General features: G+C 38.6%; 1 protein-coding gene across 1 annotated transcript in view; it reads left to right on the plus strand.

Annotated features, from left to right (window-relative positions):
• The first annotated feature begins 3,986 nt into the window (after positions 1-3,986).
• Positions 3,987-19,335, plus strand: part of HPS1 (Hermansky-Pudlak syndrome 1 protein) — a 107,616-nt gene continuing 92,267 nt past the window's right edge. The window contains exons 1-2 of the mRNA XM_070088942.1: positions 3,987-4,571; positions 18,979-19,116. Coding sequence (XP_069945043.1) covers positions 4,440-4,571; positions 18,979-19,116 — 270 coding nt within the window. The 5' untranslated portion in view covers positions 3,987-4,439. The remainder of the gene's footprint in view (positions 4,572-18,978; positions 19,117-19,335) is intronic.

Below are 19,335 nucleotides of genomic sequence, written 5' to 3' on the forward strand. Positions count from 1 at the left end.
AATACTCCATTCTACTGAATGAACAGCAATGCAAGCAACCATATGACCTGTCTTTGTAATACTCATTTGTATTTTATAGTTATCTGTTTACAATAATGTCTTATCACTGATTTCATCATTGCTTAGTTAATCTTAAGTTAATTTTAAGCCAGCCCGTAATGCTATGCATATAAGTGGCTTTGGCATGCTGCTCTTACCTGTATTTTTTGTACCTCTGTTTGTATGCTAAATTTCTAAATTTCTAAATAAATAAATAAATAAATTACATGCATACGAGTAATCTCACTGGGAGACAACAACTATATTGTTTACCGTAGTCACCCCGTGTAGACATGTGAGAAAACTTAACCACCTCTGGTCACTGCCGGTGGCCCCCTCGACCCTCACAATCTTATCCATATCTATCCGAGACCAGTATAAATTGGATAGCACCCACAAGTACGGCGCTACTAATTAATTGTGGACTGTATAGATTATATTAGTTTAACTGAATGAAGGGAGGGGGGTAGGTTACACATGGATATATCCATCAAGGAAAAACGCTTGTACATAATCCCACCACTTACCAGATATTCTCTGGTGGTCACTTGAAGTTGCTGGATCACCCATAACCTATCCAATTACAACATACCTAACTGGCCAGTATCAGTCTGCTACTGGCCAGTTAGGTTACTTAACTGTGGGTTACTTAACTGTGGGTGATTGATGCTCCTTATTTCCTCCATTCACCATCACATTTCGATGTCCTGCTACACCGACACGGTTCTTATTCCAGCAGGACGAGGTATCCGTTGGTTTGTCCCGGTTTAGAAGTCGTGACTCCATAAAAACTTCACTATCCTCGAGACAGGAACACGAGATAAACAGATGCTCACTCTGAGAACGGCGACTCATTTCACTTCACACATTCTCTTAACTTGGTGTTATTATCACTGATTACTTCTTAGCCCACCATACGGTTTAATGTCTCCTAATTATTATACACATTGGAGGCCACTCCATTAAGATCTGAGACCGATGAGTGATGATTAAACCACAGGTATTTTTCCCTGGGACACAGTCCATGCTCCATGGCGATGCGCCAGTCACCCCCGGTCTTACCATTATTCACTCATTTTACCACTTTATTACGCAGGTCCCGCAAATCACGGTCCTTCACTCTTCACCAGGAACAGTTACAACACTTCCTATTATGAAGTGAGGCCTATATTAATCTTTAGGCCGCCGTGAACGCCAATTTCCTGGTCCCATGTTTTCACAGCCTCCTCACTACATTCAAAAAACTCCCGCCGCGTCCATGCCCTGAGTCGACCTGTCCCCCAGCACATCAGCGCAGGCGCAAAAGGGAACCCTGTTGGTTCTATTCAAAATACAATTTAGAACAACAGTAATGCATTAATCATGTATATTTACATTATAAAAAAATATACAGTATAATTATGGGAATTTATTTTCTACACTGCCGCCGGGCGGAGGTCGTTGTTAGACGACTTAAATAACGTGGAGTACAATTTTTCCCATCTCCACTGGCCACCTGGCTTGGGAACTCCAACACTGGTATTTACATAATCCCCCATTAATTCTTTCCACCTGTTAATTCCTCAGGTAGGCTCCATCCAAAGCACACTCAAGCTTCCATGCTTCTGGTATTAACAGTTTCCCTCTTATTGTAAGGTGTGACACTAAGCCTATGCTCTCTGGGTTAATTTATTGGGCATACTGGAATTATGAGACTTTAACGATAACAAGTCTCTCTCAGTGCCCCAAGTCAGCCCCAGCACATTACTGCATATAGGCACTTCAACCCCAGGGCTATCCATATTTATTGATCCCTCAAAATGGACTAATTACTGTTCCATTCCCTCAGGAGCATAAGCCTATGCTCCCTGGGTTAATCTATTGGGCATACTGGACTTATGAGACGTTAACAATAACAAGTCTCTCTCAGTGTCCCAAGTCAGCCCCAGCACCTTACTGCATATAGGCACTTCAACTCCAGGGCTATCCATATTTATTGATCCCTCAAAATGGACTAATTACTGTTCCATTCCCTCAGGGGCATCCTTGCACTATTTCATTAACCCCTTCACATATCCTCATTAGTTCCTCTTCAGTTGACGTCACACCCGGAAATTGTCCACATAAGATTATTTACCCAATTACTTCGCTCAGTGGACCACCTGTGCACTTAAGGTGTGCATTTATCGTCGCCGGAAGTAGGAACAATTTATTATTTAATTGTTTATTAATTATATAATTATAAGCAGTCAACAATTTTGGTGTCTTGCTCAGTTCGCAGAGCTGGGCCCTTCAACTGTCCATACGCCATCCTATAATTAGTAGGTAATTCTGGACGGTTGAGCTTCCACGGAAGTCGCACCCAGTAATGTCCAGATTCACATTTAACATCCTTCAGGTATTGTTCCTGAGTAATGGATTCATTTGGACTTTCCTCATTTATATTAATCCCTATGCTGTCCAGCTCCCACAAATTAGACTGGTTCAACATCACCCTCGATAGAAGAATACTTGTACTGGGTTGACCTTTCATGAGTAAGACACCGTGACTGTATTTACTACTTCCTCTAGTCATTATTACTAGGCAGTAGTCTGCCATATATTACATGGCCCGTACCAGTGTTGAGGAGAGTGACGCCACATGGTTTTCGATTTATGCCCTTTATCCTAAATTATTACATCCAACACCGGCAAGGCTACCTTAGCTAGGCCATCATTATTGCCATTAGCTGCAACCTTTACCTCAGTCACTGTAGTGTCAGGGTTATTAACATTATCATTATTGTCACCATTATTATAAGAATTACATACAACCCTGCACATAACTGTATGGTGCCTTCCCTTGTTGCATTGGTAGCAACTGTTCAATTTGGTATGACAATCCTTTACATTATGATTGTCTAGACATCTGATAAATCTGTCAAGTTCTTTCATTCTTTCCACTTTAATATCCCACGAATTACAGGCATTACAATTTTTAGTGAAATGAATACCCTTGCAGAAGAGGCAGTCTCTCTTTTCCTTGCCTGACCTCTTATTAACTGGGTTACTCTTACTGAGGTACTTATTCCTCTTACTTTGATGTGAGGAACCACTATTACTGATTCCTGTCACTTGATATGTGCCTATTTAACTCTTAATTATGATTATTATCACTGGGATTATTTTTCCCTTTTGAGACTTCAGAGTCATTATGTGTTATATCCTTAGAACTGTTTGGCTGACTGGTCTGCAATTTTAATCAAAGGTTATGTAATAAAGCTACAGAAATAAAGAGTAAAGCTACAGGAGGAAAGTGATATCTTGTATAGTTAACATTCGTGTAAATGTTGAATTCAAAGCCTATCGACTACACTAGCCATTAAGGCTGTATGCAACCTTTTCATCACCAGACATGAATACTCCAAACCCTAAAATAGGGATTAAGGCAAACTCTCAGCATATATACGCTGAGAGAAACACGCTTCTCAGTGTATATATCCTGAGTCAGTTTATTTCTACTGTAATTCATTTTCGTGGCCCGTGGCCTGGTGGCTAAAGCTCTCGCTTCAAACGGCGAAGTCTGGGTTCGATTCTCAGCGAGGGTAGAAACATTAGGCGTGTTTCTTTACACCGGTTGACTATGTTCACCCATCAGTAAAATGGGTACCTAGGAGTTGGTCGACTGGTGTGGGTCGCATCCTGAGACAAAAACTGACCTAATTTGCCCGAAATGCTCTGAGAGCATAACAAGCGGCTTGCTATATGGTAGTATGTCATTGATGTCAGCTAGGTCTCTATACCATGTACATGTACTTGTAGTAAATAAAGATATTATATAACGCTTCTTTCATGTCGAGCTTCTATAGGGCTAAATAAGCAAGTTTCCCCAGACACATCCATTACCACAAAAGAAAACGTATGTTTTGATCTTTCTCTTTAAGATATTATTTACATTACCACGACGAAATGTCGACCAATCAAAAGGAAAGATATAAAATTATTTAGGATTTGACTGGCGGCTTGGTAATACCCGCTGTACCTATATGAGTTTCAGTCAGGTGACATTCAGCTGACAGAAGTAGCAGACGCTGCTTGACTGGTGTGTCAGGTGACATCCAGGAACAAAATATCTCCAGGAACAGAGAGAAGGATCTCTAGGAGCACAGGATCTCCTGGAGCACAGGATCTCTTAGAGGGAAAGATCTGCATGTGCAGAGGAAAGATCTCTGGAAGCAGAGGAAGGATCTTCAATAACATAGGAAAGGATCTCCAGGAATAAAGGGAAGGATCTCCAGGAATAAAGGGAAAGATCTTCAGGAGCAGAGGAAGAATCAACAGTAACAGAAGAAAGGATCTCCAGGATCCTCTCAGGAGCAGGGGAAGGACCCCCAGTGGTGTATGGGAGTAGAGTGAAGGAGGTGGTTGAAGGATCCATCAGGATGCTGGCGGTGCTGATCTTCGACCAGCTTAATGATGTGGTGTACCTGCGTTGTGATCACAAGTTTGTCAGACATGTGTGTACCCTGGCAGCCTCACAGGGGCTCCTCCCTCACCATCTTGACCCACATCAGGTAAACCAATATAAATCTTATTTTAATTGACATTAAACACTTTTATAATATGCTACATGTTATACGTGGAAAAGTACATAGTTGTGAAATTCTAGATATTTACAGTGTTTCTTCTTGTTCTTTATGATCATGATCCAGGGAATTAGAATTAATCATCTTTAAGTCAAACCTTATTATCTCTTACTGTTCAGGTGTACATAACCCCTATTAATGCCCAGGGGAACCTGGACATTAATTTAAATTTTACAATGCATCCAATTTAATAGAGTTCAGTTTATAATTAATGACCAAAATCCTCTGAAAGGCAGTTGTCTATTATAACTAATAATATTTATTGTTAATAAAAAATTTTTACTGAAAATATAATTTTTCCATTCATTGAATTATCCTGGATTACCTGGAGTTTACCTGGAGAGAGTTCCGGGGGTCAACGCCCCCATGGCCCGGTCTGTGACCAGGCCTCCTGGTGGATCAGAGCCTGATCAACCAGGCTGTTATTGCTGACTGCACGCAATCCAACGTACGAGGCGCAGCCCGGCTGGTCAAGTACCGACTTTAGGTGCCAGCTTGAAGACTGTCAGAGGTCTATTGGTAATCCCCTTATGTATGCTGGGAGGCAGTTGAACAGTCTCGGGCCACTGACACTTATTGTATTGTCTCTTAATGTGCTAGTGACACCCCTGCTTTTCATTGGGGGGATGTTGCATCGTCTGCCAAGTCTTTTGCATTTGTTGTGAGTGATTTTCGTGTGCAAGTTCGGTACTAGTCACTCTAGGATTTTCCAGGTGTGTATAATTATGTATCTCTCCCGCTTGCATTCCAGGGAATACAGGTTCAGGAACCTCAAGCGCTCCCAGTAATTGAGGTGTTTTATCTCCGTTATGCGTGCCGTGAAGGTTCTCTGTACATTTTCTAGGTCAGCAATTTCACCTGCCTTGAAAGGTGCTGTTAGTGTGCAGCAATATTCCAGCCTAGATAGAACAAGTGACCTGAAGAGTGCCATCATGGGCTTGACATCCCTAGTTTTGAAGGTTCTAATTATCCATCCTGTCAATTTTCTAGCAGATGCGATTGATACAATGTTATGGGCCTTGAAGGTGAGATCCTCCGACATGATCACTCCCAGGTCTTTGATGTTAGTTTTTCGCTCTATTTTGTGGCTGGAATTTGTTTTGTACTTTGACGAAGTTTTAATTTCCCCTTGTTTACCTTATCGGAGTAATTGAAATTTCTCATCGTTGAACTTCATATTGTTTTCTGCAGCCCGTTGAAAGATTTGGTTGATGTCCGCCTGGAACCTTACAGTGTCTGCAATGGAAGACACTGTCATGCAGATTTGGGTGTCATCTGCAAAGGAAGACACGGTGCTGTGGCTGACATCCTTGTCTATGTCAGATATGAGGATGAGAAACAAGATGGGAGCGAATACTGTGCCTTGTGGAACAGAGCTTTTCACCGTAGGCGCCTCGGACTTTACTCTGTTGACTACTACTCTTTGTGTTCTGTTTGTGAGGAAATTATAAATCCATCTACCAACTTTTCCTGTTATTCCTTTAGCACGCATTTTGTGCGCTATTACGCCATGGTCTCACTTGTCGAAGGCTTTTGCAAAGTCTGTATATATTACATCTGCATTCTTTTTGTCTTTTGGTGCATCTAGGACTGTGTCGTAGTGATCCAATAGTTGAGACAGACAAGAGCAACTTACTTAGTCTAAACCCATGTTGCCCTGGGTTGTGTAATTGATGGATTTCTAGATGGGTGGCGATCTTGCTTCTTATGACCCTTTCAAAGATTTTAATGATATGGGATGTTAGTGCTATCGGTCTGTAGTTCTTTGCTATTGCTTTACTGCCCCCTTTGTGGAGTGAGGCTGTCTGTTGTTTTTAGTAACTGTGGGACGACCCCCGTGTCCATGCTCCCTCTCCATAGGATGGTAAAAGCTCGTGATAGGGGCTTCTTGCAGTTGTTGATGAACCCGGAGTTCCACGAGTCTGGCCCTGGGGCAGAGTGCATGGGCATGTCATTTATCGCCTGTTCGAAGTCATTTGGTGTCTTGATGATGTTTAAGCGTCGTCGAGACCACTAACTTTGCGAGAGCATAATTCCGTAAGTTTTCCATCAAATTTCATACTTCTGGTGTCATTATGATCGGGAAAAGATTCTCTATCTTTTCGTAAGAAAAAATAATAATTTTTTTTTTTTTAATTTTGGCGACCCTGAGAACAAGTCTCTGAGAGGGCCTGGCGACCCTCAAAGAGTTAAAGGGCCCAATAGAAATAAGACAGTCCACAATGACAGACTGACTTTATTGACTTATTATGGGTGGCTGACCCTCAAGGTTAAAAATGCAAACAAATTCTTACAAATACCTGTGTAAAAATGTCGAGGGACTAATGAAAATAAGTCATATTTTCTGCCTTTATTGAATTATCCTGGGTTTATTATAATTGTTATTATTATTATTATTGTTACTGTAATCAAGGGAAGTGCTAAATCCATTAGGGGCATGTAGGACCTGGGGGAAATGGGAGTGGAATCCCCTTTGACCCAAGCCCTATTTTCGGCTAATTCCAGTGTACTAGTTGACAAAAATCATAACTATTTTGCTAGAACTCTGTTTTTTCTATCGAATGAGTACAAGAAACCACCCATTTACCTATTTCAACTATCCAATAAAGTGGTCAGAATTTAGCAATTTTGCCAATTTCACACAAGTTTCAAAAGATGCCAATTTTGAAATAGTGTCCAGAATAAACAAGAAAGACATTCCTGGCACTAAAATAACATTTCTTTTGTTCATTAGTCACATCCCCATGCCCCTCTTACATTTCTTTTGCTTTCCACTTTGAATTTTTATTCTCACAAAAAATAGAAGATTTACTGTTATGCAGACTACTGTATTAGTGTAGAAATGGTGTAGAAATGGTATAAATAATACCAGTGCACTTGTGAAAGAATATTAGATTCACCAGTTGACATGTATTGGACACGTGGCATGATTTGTTTACTTTTGAACTTTGTAAAAAATCGAACATTTCTGCTACTCTGAGCTCAATTTCAAGATAATTTTCATTGTGAAACCAATCAGAATTATCTCAATTTCTGTAATATGTCTTCCATTCTATAAAATAAGACCAGGAAAACTAGAATACAACCATAAATACCATATGAAAATACAGTGCAAAGTCAGTTTTAAACCAAAAACATGGTGAAAGTTTTTTTTTCTCATTACGCACTGTGTGCCTGTGTGCTGCAGGATTTTTTTTATACTGCGCACACTGACCACATAGACCCATTCTTTCATATGTAGGCCTACCAGCTTTCTCTTGCTAGATTTGAGGGCGCTAGAATTTATGCGTACTATTACGTCAAAAACCCTGGAGCGTAAGCCGTACTAGTACGGCTGAAACTCCGAAAGGGTTAATCTTGTCCTCCATGATGTGACCCACAACAGTCAACTAACACCCAGGTACCTTGCTGCTAAGTGAGCAGGGCAGCAGGTGTAAGGAGACTTGCCCAATGCTTCCATCTGTGCCAGGAATCTAACCACGGACATTCAGCATGTGTGCTGTGTGCTCTATCAGTAACCATATTAACATAATTCATAAATGTCTGTCTGATTAGTGCTGCATTATGACCATGTTATCAGTACAAGAAATTATTGCTCTTTGTTTCTCCAGCTTCATTCATTTTTTTAGCATACATACAGAGGTACAAAAAAATACAGGTAAGAGCAGCATGCCAAAGCCACTTATATGCATAGCATTACGGGCTGGCTTAAAATTAACTTAAGATTAACTAAGCAATGATGAAATCAGTGATAAAACATTATTGTAAACAGATAACTATAAAGCACAAATGAGTATTACAAAGACAGGTCATATGGTTGCATGCATTGCTGTACATTCAGTCGAATGGAGTATTCTGTTAGGTAATGTATTTAAAAAAATAACAAAGTTAGATTGGGTCCTAGGTTTAACATTTGTGTGATATAATTGTGAGTAACATATAGGATATACAATTTATAAGGTTCAGTTATTCAGTATTTATTTGGTTTTGAGTGAGTAAGTGATCTTTGAGAAGAGACTTGAATTTATAAACAGGTAGTGTTTCTTTTATATTTGCAGGTAATGAATTCCAGATTTTAGGGCCTTTTATGTGCATTGAGTTTTTGCATAGCGTGAGATGGACACGAGGAACATCAAAGAGTGATCTGTGCCTTGTGTTATGGTCATGTGTTCTGTTGAGGTTGGCAAGGAGATGTTTGAGGGGAGGGTTAATATCAGAGTTAAGTGTTCTATGTATGTAATAGGTGCAGTAATAAGTATGGATGTTTTGTATGGTGAGTAGGTTTAGTGTTTTGAATATTGGTGGAGTGTGCTGCCTGTAGTGAGAATTTGTTATCATTCTAACTGCAGCCTTTTGTTGGGTAATTAGTGGTCTGAGATGGTTAATTTTTGTTGAGCCCCATGCACAAATTCCATAGGTGAGATAGGGGTAAATAAGAGAGTGATAAAGGGCCAGGAGGGCTGACTGTGGAACATAGTACCGTATCTTCGATAGTATGCCTACAGTCTTGGAAATTTTCTTAGAAATTTGTTGTATATGTGTATGAAATTTGAGTCTATTATCAAGGTGGATTCCTAAGAATTTTCCCTCTGTTAGCTTTGTGATAGGTGATCTGTTTATCGTTATGTTAAGAGGTACATCTGTAGCTCTGTTACCAAACTGAATGAAGTAGGTTTTGTCAATGTTTAGTGTAAGTTTGTTAGTCCTCATCCAGGTAGATATTTTCTGTAATTCGGTGTTTACAGTATTGGCTAGCGTGACTGGGCTCGGGTGAGAGAAGACGTATGTAGTGTCATCTGCAAAAAGTGTGGGTTTGAGTAATTGCGAAGCATTTGGTAGGTCATTTATGTATAGGAGAAAGAGAAGAGGGCCAAGGACACTTCCCTGTGGGACACCAACTGTAATTGGTTGAGCGGAAGAGCTTGCCCCATTTGCGTACACATATTGGCTTCTGTTGCTGAGGTATGACTTGAGGTAGTTGAGGGAGTGCCCTCTAATACCATAGTGTGACAATTTTACGTGGAGCAAGTCATGGTCAACTGTATCAAAAGCTTTACGTAAGTCAATGAAGATCCCCAGTGGGACTTCTTTTTCTCTATTGCAGTGTATATATGTTCTAGCATGTGTATAATAGCATCATTAGTATTTTTATTAGGCCTGAATCCAAATTGGCAGGGGTTGAGAATGTTTTGGGAGATGAGGTAGGAGTAGTTTCGTTTATGAATTAATTTTTCGAAGATTTTTGAGAGAGGGTGTAAATTGGATATTGGCCTATAGTTATTCAACTCTGTTTGGTCTCCTCCTTTATGGATCGGGGTGACCCTTGCTGTTTTGAGAGCTGTAGGGAAGGTGGAGGATTCAATGGATTTATTAAAGAGTGTTGCAATGATTGGTGATAGTACTTGTGACACTTTTTTGTATATAAAGGGTGGTAAGGTATTTAAATCTCCTGCCTTGTTTTTTAGTGCGTTGATAATAAGGGAGACTTCGCATGGGTTAATCGGAGCTAGGAACAGTGTGTTCGGGTAGTTGCCAGCCAGTGAGGTAGTCATTTGGTGGGGTATCTGAGCTTGGGATTTTATTGGCAAGGTTTTGTCCTATAGTGGAGAAGAAATCATTAGGTATTTAGCTCAAGTTATAAATTGATTTATACTGTGATGACCTTTATTTGATCAGTACCCTATTCCTATCCTTTATTGTTGTATATTGTAATAGGTGTTTGAAGCCTGATAACCCACTGTGGGTTCCTGACCTTAGTTCTTAACCTTTACAAAATTTGAAGGAAAGTATTCTGAACAATGGTTGTTAGTAATTTTGTATACATGGTTTAATTTCAGCTGCTTGACTATCTACTATTAGCATTTGCAGTTTTTGTAACTCATCCTGACCTGCATGTGTTTTCTTCATCTTATTTTGGGTAATTTGTAATCCATTTCAGCTTTTTTGTTAAGGCAGAGTACCATGAAGGACATGAGTAACCTACATAACATTGTATAGAGCTCAACATTGGTTTTGCATGCTTGAGCTGGAAGGTAATGCATCTGTTTATAGAGAAATTTTAACCTGGTATTTTTATTTTTCTACACTGTTAACCCTTTCAGGGTTTCGGCCGTACTAGTACAGCTTACGAGCCAGGGTTTTTGAAGTACCTGGAGTTTACCTGGAGAGAGTTCCGGGGGTCAACGCCCCCGTGGCCCGGTCTGTGACCAGGCCTCCTGGTGGATCAGAGCCTGATCAACCAGGCTGTTGCTGCTGGCTGCACGCAAACCAACGTATGAGCCACAGCCCGGCTGGTCAGGAACCGACTTTAGGTGCTTGTCCAGTGCCAGCTTGAAGACTGCCAGGGGTCTGTTGGTAATCCCCCTTATGTATGCTGGGAGGCAGTTGAACAGTCTCGGGCCCCTGTACACCTAAATTCTAGCGCCCTCAAATCTAGTGAGAGAAAGCTGGTAGGCCTACATATGAAAGAATGGGTCTATGTGGTCAGTGCGCGTGATATAAAAAAAATTCTGCAGCACATAGTGTGTAATGATAAAAAAAGCGACTTTGCACTGCGTATGGTATTTATTATTGTATTCTAGTTTTCCTGGCCTCATAGAATGGAAGACATATTACAGAAATTGAGATGATGTTGAACAAAGAAAAGTACCTTGAAATTGAGCTCAAAGTAGCAGAAATGTTCGATTTTTACCAAAGTTCAAAAGTAAACAAATCATGCTATGCGTCCAATACACGTCAACTGGTGAGTCTAATATTCTTTCACAAGTGCGCTGATATTATTTATACCATTTCTACACCAATGCAGTAGTCTGCATAACAGTAAATCTTCTATTTTTTGTGAGAATAAAAATTCAAAGTGGAAAGCAAAAGAATGTAAGAGGGGCGTGGGGACATGACTAATGAACAGAGGAAATGTTATTTTAGTGCCAGGAATGTCTTTCTTGTTTATTCTGGACCCTATTCGGAAATTGGCAACTTTTGAAATTTTTGTGAAATTGGCAAAATTGCTAAATTCTGACCACTGTATTGGATAGTTGAAATCGGTGAAATGGGTGATTTCTTGTACTCATTTGATGGAAAAGACAGAGTTCTAGCTAAATAGTTATGATTTTTGTCGACAAGTACACTGGAATTGGCCGAAAATGGGGCTCAAAGTGGGCAAAATTGCCAATGTGTAAACATCGTCGAGACCGCTAACTTCACGAGAGCATAATTCCGTAAGTTTTCCATAAAATTTCATACTTTTGGTGTCATTATGATCGGGAAAAGATTCTCTATCTTTTCATAAGAATTTTTTTTCTTTTTTTTTTTTAAATTTGGCCGACCCTGAGAACAAGTCTCTGAGAAGGCCTGTCGACTTTGAAAGGGTTAACAATTAACATGACATGCAAGGATCAAAGGATTTTTCTAAATCTATTTCACAGAAGTTACTGTTGAAAGAGAGGTTCCATAGTACATAATGCTGTACCTTAATATTATTAACTTGCCTTAGGTTATATATTGAACCAAATAATATCACTCCTGATTTCCTCTATTGACTGTGCAACTAGTTCTACTTATAGTATTTTATCTATATCCTTTTGACCTTTTTCCTAACAGCTATCATCTGTATATATTAGAAATTTCACACTAATAGGCACATCACTTATACAGCGTGAAAAAAAAAAAAGAGTAAAAGGGGCCCACAATAATGCCTTGTGGAACTCGATGAAGGGCTCTGATTCAGTTAAAATGGTACACAGATTGTTTCCTGTTTTTCAGGTAAGATTGAAATTGGTTTAAATAGTCTTTGATGATTGCTTACAACTATTTATACATTATTTATTTGTCAATTTTGTATAATTCCATTGTTTTTAGTGCTTGTAACTGCTAAATAAGCCACCATGGGCCCAAAGAAAGCTTCTAGTGCCAACCCTGTGGTAAAAAGGGTGAGAAATACTATCGAAATACTATCGTACCACGGTCAGCTGCTGCTGCACCACTGTCAGGTGTTGCTGCACCACCATCAGCTGCTGCTGTACCACGGTCAGCTGCTGCTCCACCACCATCAGCTGTACTACTCAAAGATGTGGCGAGAGTGTTTTTGGTGTGGCTTAACCCTCTCAGGGTCGAGAGACCCTCTCCTAAACTCGTTCTCAGGGTCGAAAATTTTTTGGAAAAAAAAAATTACATTTTCTTTTGAGATAATAGAGAATCTTTTCCCGATCATAATGACACCAAAAGTATGAAATTTGATGGAAAACTTACGGAATTATGCTCTCGCGAAGTTAGAGGTCTTGATGATGTTTACACATCTGCGATTTTGCCCACTTTGAGCCCTATTTTCGGCCAATTCCAGTGTACTAGTCGACAAAAATCATACCTGTTTTGCTAGAACTCCATTTTTTCTATCGAATGAGAACAAGAAACTACCCATTTGCTGATTTCAACTATCCAATAAAGTGGTCAGAAATTGGCAATTTTGCCAATTTCACACAAATTTCAGAAGATGCCAATTTCGAAATAGGGTCCAGAATAAACAAGAAAGACATTCCTGGTGCTAAAATAACATTTTCTCTGTTCATTAGTCACGTCCCCAGACCCCTCTTACATCTCTATAGCTTTCCACTTTGAATTTTTATTCTCACAAAAAATAGAAGATTTACTGTTATGCAGACTACTGCATTAGTGTAGAAATGGTGTAGAAATGGTATAAATAATATCAGCACACTTGTGAAAGAATATTAGACTCGCCAGTTGACGTGTATTGGACGCTTGGCATGATTTGTTTACTTTTTAACTTTGGTAAAAATCAAACATTTCTGCTACTTCGAGCTCAATTTCAAGGTACTTTTCATTGTGAAACCAATCAAAATCATCTCATTTTCTGTAATATGTCTTCCATTCTATAAAATGAGACCAGGAAAACTAAAATACAACCATAAATACCATACGAAAATACACTGCAAAGCCGCTGTTTTAAACCAAAAATACAGTCAGAGTTTTTTTCCCATTATGCACAGTGTGCTGCAGGATTTTTTTTTATACTGTGCACACTGACCACATGGACCCATTCTTTCATATGTAGGCCTACCAGCTTTCTCTTACTAGATTTGAAGGCGCTAGAATTTAGGTGTACTAGTACGTCAATGACCCTGGTGCGTAAGCCTTACTAGTATGTCGAAAATCCTGAAAGGGTTAACGAGAAACAATTACTGAGAAACAATTAACCCCAGAGGGTTAGCCACCAAGGATAACCCAAGAAAGTCAGTGCATCATTGAGGACTGTCTAACTTATTTCCATTGGGGTCCTAAATCTTGTCCCCCAGGATGCGACCCACACCAGTCAACTAACACCCAGGTGAACAGGAAAAAATGCCTGGAACTAGTGCTCATATTGGTGAATTTAAGGCCAGCAAAGGTTGGTTTGAGAGATTTAAGAATCGTAGTGGCATACACAGTGTGATAAGGCATGGTGAAGCTGAAAAATTCCAACCGCAACAAGTGTTCAATTGTGACGAAGCAGGCCTGTTCCGGAAGAAAATGCCAAACAGGACCTACATTACTCAGGAGGAAAAGGCACTCCCAGGACACAAGCCTATGAAAGACAGGCTAACTCTCATGTTTTGTTGTAATGCTAGTGGGGATTGCAAAGTGAAGCCTTTACTCATGTATCACTGAAAATCCCAGTGTGTTCAAGAAAAAGTGTCTCATCACTCATCAGTACTCTTCAATAAAGGTAAGTGTCATTTTAACATTTATGTAGTTATTGTGTATGTCTCATTGTTTTCTTTGTAGGGAAATGTATATTTCATGAAAAAAAAAATTTACTACTTTTGGCTGTCTGGAACGGGTTAATTGGATTTTCATTATTTCTTATGGGGAAAATTAATTTTTTTTATTATTATTAACACACTGGCAGATTCCCACCAAGGCAGGGTGGCCCGAAAAAGAAAAACTTTCACCATCATTCACTCCATCACTGTCTTGCCAGAAGGGTGCTTTACACTACAATTTTTAAACTGCAACATTAACTAACGATAGTTTCGTCTAACGATAAGCTCTCTGGAGCGGATTAACATCATTGGTCGAGGGTCCACTGTATACGTAATGCAAAATGAACTTTTATGAACCAGCAAGTATTAATACAAGTTCGTCTGACCGTACACCACCCGTTCATTCTCAGTTTACATTCTTTATGAGCTCTGAGTCTATCTTGTTTACTTGTTCTCTCATTTACTCGTTCCCTCTTGTTTACTCATCCTCTCGTTTACTCATCCTCTCTCATTTACTCGTCCTCTCTTGTTTACTCATCCTCTCTTGTTTACTCGCCCTCTCTCGTTTACTTGTCCTCTCTCATTAACCCTTTGAGGGTTTCGGCTGTACTAGTACGGCTTACGACCCAGGGTTTTTGACGTACTAGTATGCCTAAATTCTAGCGCCCTCAAATCTAGTGGGAGAAAGCTGGTAGGCCTACATATGAAAGAATGGGTCTATGTGGTCAGTGTGCACAGTATAAAAAAAATCCTGCAGCACACAGTGCATAATGAGAAAAAAAAAACTTTGACCGTTTTTTTTGGAATAAAACAGCGACTTTGCACAGTATTTTCGTATGGTATTTGTTGTTGTATTCTAGATTTCTTGGTCTCATTTTATAGAATGGAAGAGATATTACAAAAATTGAGATGATTCTGACTGGTTTTACAATGAAAAGTACCTTGAAATTAAGTTCAAAGTAGCAGAAATGTTCGATTTTTACCAAAGTTCAAAAGTAAACAAATCATGCCAAGCATCCAATACACGTCAACTGGTGAGTCTAATATTCTTTCGCAAGTGCGCCAATATTATTTATACCATTTTTTTACACTAATGCAGTAGTCTGCATAACAGTAAATCTTCTGTTTTTTGTGAGAATAAAAATTCAAAGTGGAAAGCAATAGAATGTAAGAGGGGTCTGGGGACGTGACTAATGAACAGAGGAAATGCCATTTTAGTGCCAGGAAGGTCTTTCTTGTTTATTCTGGACCCTATTCGGAAATTGGCATCTTTTGAAATTTGTTTGAAATTGGCAAAATTGCTAAATTCTGGATAGTTGAAATTGGTAAATGGGTGGTTTTTTGCACTCATTTGATAGAAAAAATGGAGTTCTAGTGAAATATTCATGTTTTTTGGTCGGCTAGTACAGTGGAATTGGCCGAAAATGGGGCACAAAGTGGGCAAAATCGCCGATGCGTAAACATCGCCAAGACCGCTAACTTCACGAGAGCATAATTTTGTAAGTTTTCGATCAAATTTCATACTTTTGGTGTCATTATGATCAGGAAGAGATTCTCTATCTTTTCATAAGAAAAAATTATTTTTTTTTTTTTTAAATTTGGCCGACCCTGAGAACGAGTCTCGGAGAGGGCCTGTCGACCCTCAAAGGGTTAACTCACCCTCTCTCATTTACTTGCCTTCTCTCATTTATTTGCCTTCTCTCAAATCAAATTTTATTTCTTTGCATAGGTTCCAATGTGAGAATGCATATAAAGCATGTTGATGGGTACAAAGAAAGCCACTAGCATGCTGGGGCATTTCGGACAGACAAAAACTAATGCTTTCAGACTACTTAATACTAGACATTGTTTTCCTTATGACAACATTGAGGTAGCTAGTGGTTTGCAGTAATTAAATTTAAAGTTGAGATAAAGTATATACATGTAATAAATTACAGTATTACAATTTAGCACAATTTATAAAAATGAGATTGAAACAGTTTTTAAGTTTGAAGTAATGCTTTTTTAACCCTTTCAGGGTCCAAGGCCCAAATCTGGAGTCACGCACCAGTGTCCAAGAATTTAAAAAAAAAAAAATTGTTATTTTTTCTTATGAAATCGTAGAGAATCTTTTTGTGAAGGTAATAAAACAAAAAGTACGAAATTTGGTGGAAAATTGACGAAATTATGCTCTCGCGAATTTTGATGTGTCAGCGATATTTACGAATCGGCGATTTTGCCGACTTTGACTCCCATTTTAGGCCAATTACATTATTCCAATCAACCAAATTCTTAGCTATTTCACTAGTATTACTTCTATTCTATCGATTGAGCACAAGAAATCGCCAAGTCAACTGTTTCAACTACAAAATAAAGTGATCGGAAATTGTTAATTTGGCCAATTTTACACAAAGTTAAAAATATCCCAATTTCAAAATAGGGTCCAGAATGAACAATGTAGGCATTCCTGGCACTAAACTAACATTTCCTCTGTTCATTAGTTATGTTTTGAGGCTTTACAAATAAATTCCATTTTGATTTTTTATTCACATAATGAATTTTTATTCACACCAAAAAATAGAAGATTTACTGTTATGCAATACTGTAATAATTGTATAAATATCATCACCATATTTGTGAATGTATATTAGACCCACCAGCTGACATGTATTAGATGTGTGAGGTCGTTTGTTTACTCTTGAATATCGGCAAAAATTTAAAATTTCTGCTACTTTGAGCTCAGTTTCAAGCCATTTCCAGTGCTAAAACCAATCAAAATCATCTCTATTTCTGTAATATGTCTTCCATTCTATCAAATGAGACCAAGAAATCGCAAATACAACTATAAAAAACATACGAAAAAACACTGCAAAGTTGCTGTTTTAATCGAAAAATCATGATTTCATTTTTTTTCTCTCATTATACACAGTGTGCTGCAGGATCTGTTTTATGTGGTGCACACATACCACATAGATGTATTCTCTCATATCTAGGCCCAAATGTACCACTCACAGTTTATCAGTGAGAGCTGAGCTCATGGCGTAGATCTACGGTTTGGACCCTGAACGTAAAGCCGTAGATCTACGGGACGGACCCTGAAAGGGTTAATTGAGCATTTGTAAATTTTTTTGGATTCTTTGTTTATGATCGTGTCTAAGAGTAGTTGCAACAAAAAGAGGAATCATAAGCCTCTTACTTTAAATGCCACATTAAAAATAATTAAACTCAGTGAACAAGGTATGCTGATGGCAATAAGCAACATAATAATAATAATAATAATCATAGCTCTGGGGTGCTTTAAATGTTGTTTATTATGTTATTACAGATATTTTAATTAATCTATGAAATTTTTTAATTAAAAATTATTTATTTATTTATTTATTTAATAATTTGAACATACATACATACATAGTTACAAAAAAAAATACAGGTAAGAGCAGCATGCCAAAGCCACTTGTATGCATAGCATTACGGGCTGGCTTAAAATTAACTTAAGATTAACTAAGCAATGATGTAATCAGTGATAAAACATTATTGTAAACAGATAACAATAAAGCACAAATGAGTATTACAAAGACAGGTCATATGGTTGCATGCATTGCTGTACATTCAGTAGAATGGAGTATTATGTTAGGTAGTGTATTTAAAAAATAAAGTTAGATTGGGTCTTAGGTTTAACATTTATGTGATATAATTGTGAGAAACATTTAAGATAAACAATTTATAAGGTTCAGTTATTCAGTATGTATTTGGTTTTGGGTGAGTAAGTGATTTTTTAGAAGAGACTTGAATTTATAAACAGGTAGTGTTTCTTTTATATTCACAGGTAATGAATTCCAGATTTTAGGGCCTTTTATGTGCATTGAGTTTTTGCATAGCGTGAGATGGACACGAGGAACATCAAAGAGTGGTCTGTGCCTTGTGTTATGGTCATGAGTTCTGTTGAGGTTGGCAAGGAGATGTTTGAGGGGAGGGTTTATATCAGAGTTAAGTGTTCTATGTATGTAAAACATATTAACATAATTGTGAGGTGTGGTAGCCAAGCAGGCTACCACACCTGACTTCCTACAATAAATAATGCTCACCTCTCACCCGACATTGACTACAAATATTTTAAGGTATGTAATGAGTGTACCGTGTATGCATTTTACTTTAGTTTTTTTATTCCTAGTTCTATTGGAAGTTAGGAGGAGGTGCGGGATTACCAAAACTGTTGTCCAGAGGGCTGAGGAAGGGTTGTTGAGGTGGTTCGGACATGTAGAGAGAATGGAGCGAAACAGAATGACTTCAAGAGTGTACCCTTCTGGCAAGACAGTGATGGAGTGAATGATGATGAAAGTTTTTCTTTTTCGGGCCACCCTGCCTTGGTGGGAATCGGCCAGTTTGATAATAATAATATAATAATAATTCTATTGCTAATGTAATATATGATAGTGTAAACATGTCAGGTATTTATATGAATATGTATTTAAAAGTGAAAAGAAGGGTGATTTGCTTTATGGCAGTAGCCTGAAAAATAACCCGCCATGTAAGTGGCACCCTCCTGTATTAATATTTTTCCTGGCTTTCTATAGTTCACTTCAGAAACTCAAATGTTGCAGGTATCACAGTTGGATGCAAACATAGTGGTGCAGCTGTTTTCTCCTCTAGTTACTTCACAGCGCATCATGACAACACAGTTCAACAATCCCTACACTTCAGTGTCCTGCCAAGATGGTACTACTGTGGTTTTCCAGGAGGTTGGTATATAGTTTTTTGCTATATAATTATCTTGTATAAAGGATATGAGATCATTCCATATGACAATAATAGTGAAATGCTTAACCAGTGACAGGGTATTATCTGGTTAAAACATGTGTTGGGAGACAATATATTGTTCCCTGTGATTACAGTCAGGGTTATATTACAGAACAACAGTAAATCTAGTACAGTGAATGAGAAATTGTGAAAGATGAGAT

This window comes from Cherax quadricarinatus, chromosome 26 (genome assembly GCF_038502225.1).
Source record: "Cherax quadricarinatus isolate ZL_2023a chromosome 26, ASM3850222v1, whole genome shotgun sequence".
NCBI classification, from domain to species: Eukaryota; Metazoa; Arthropoda; class Malacostraca; order Decapoda; family Parastacidae; genus Cherax; species Cherax quadricarinatus.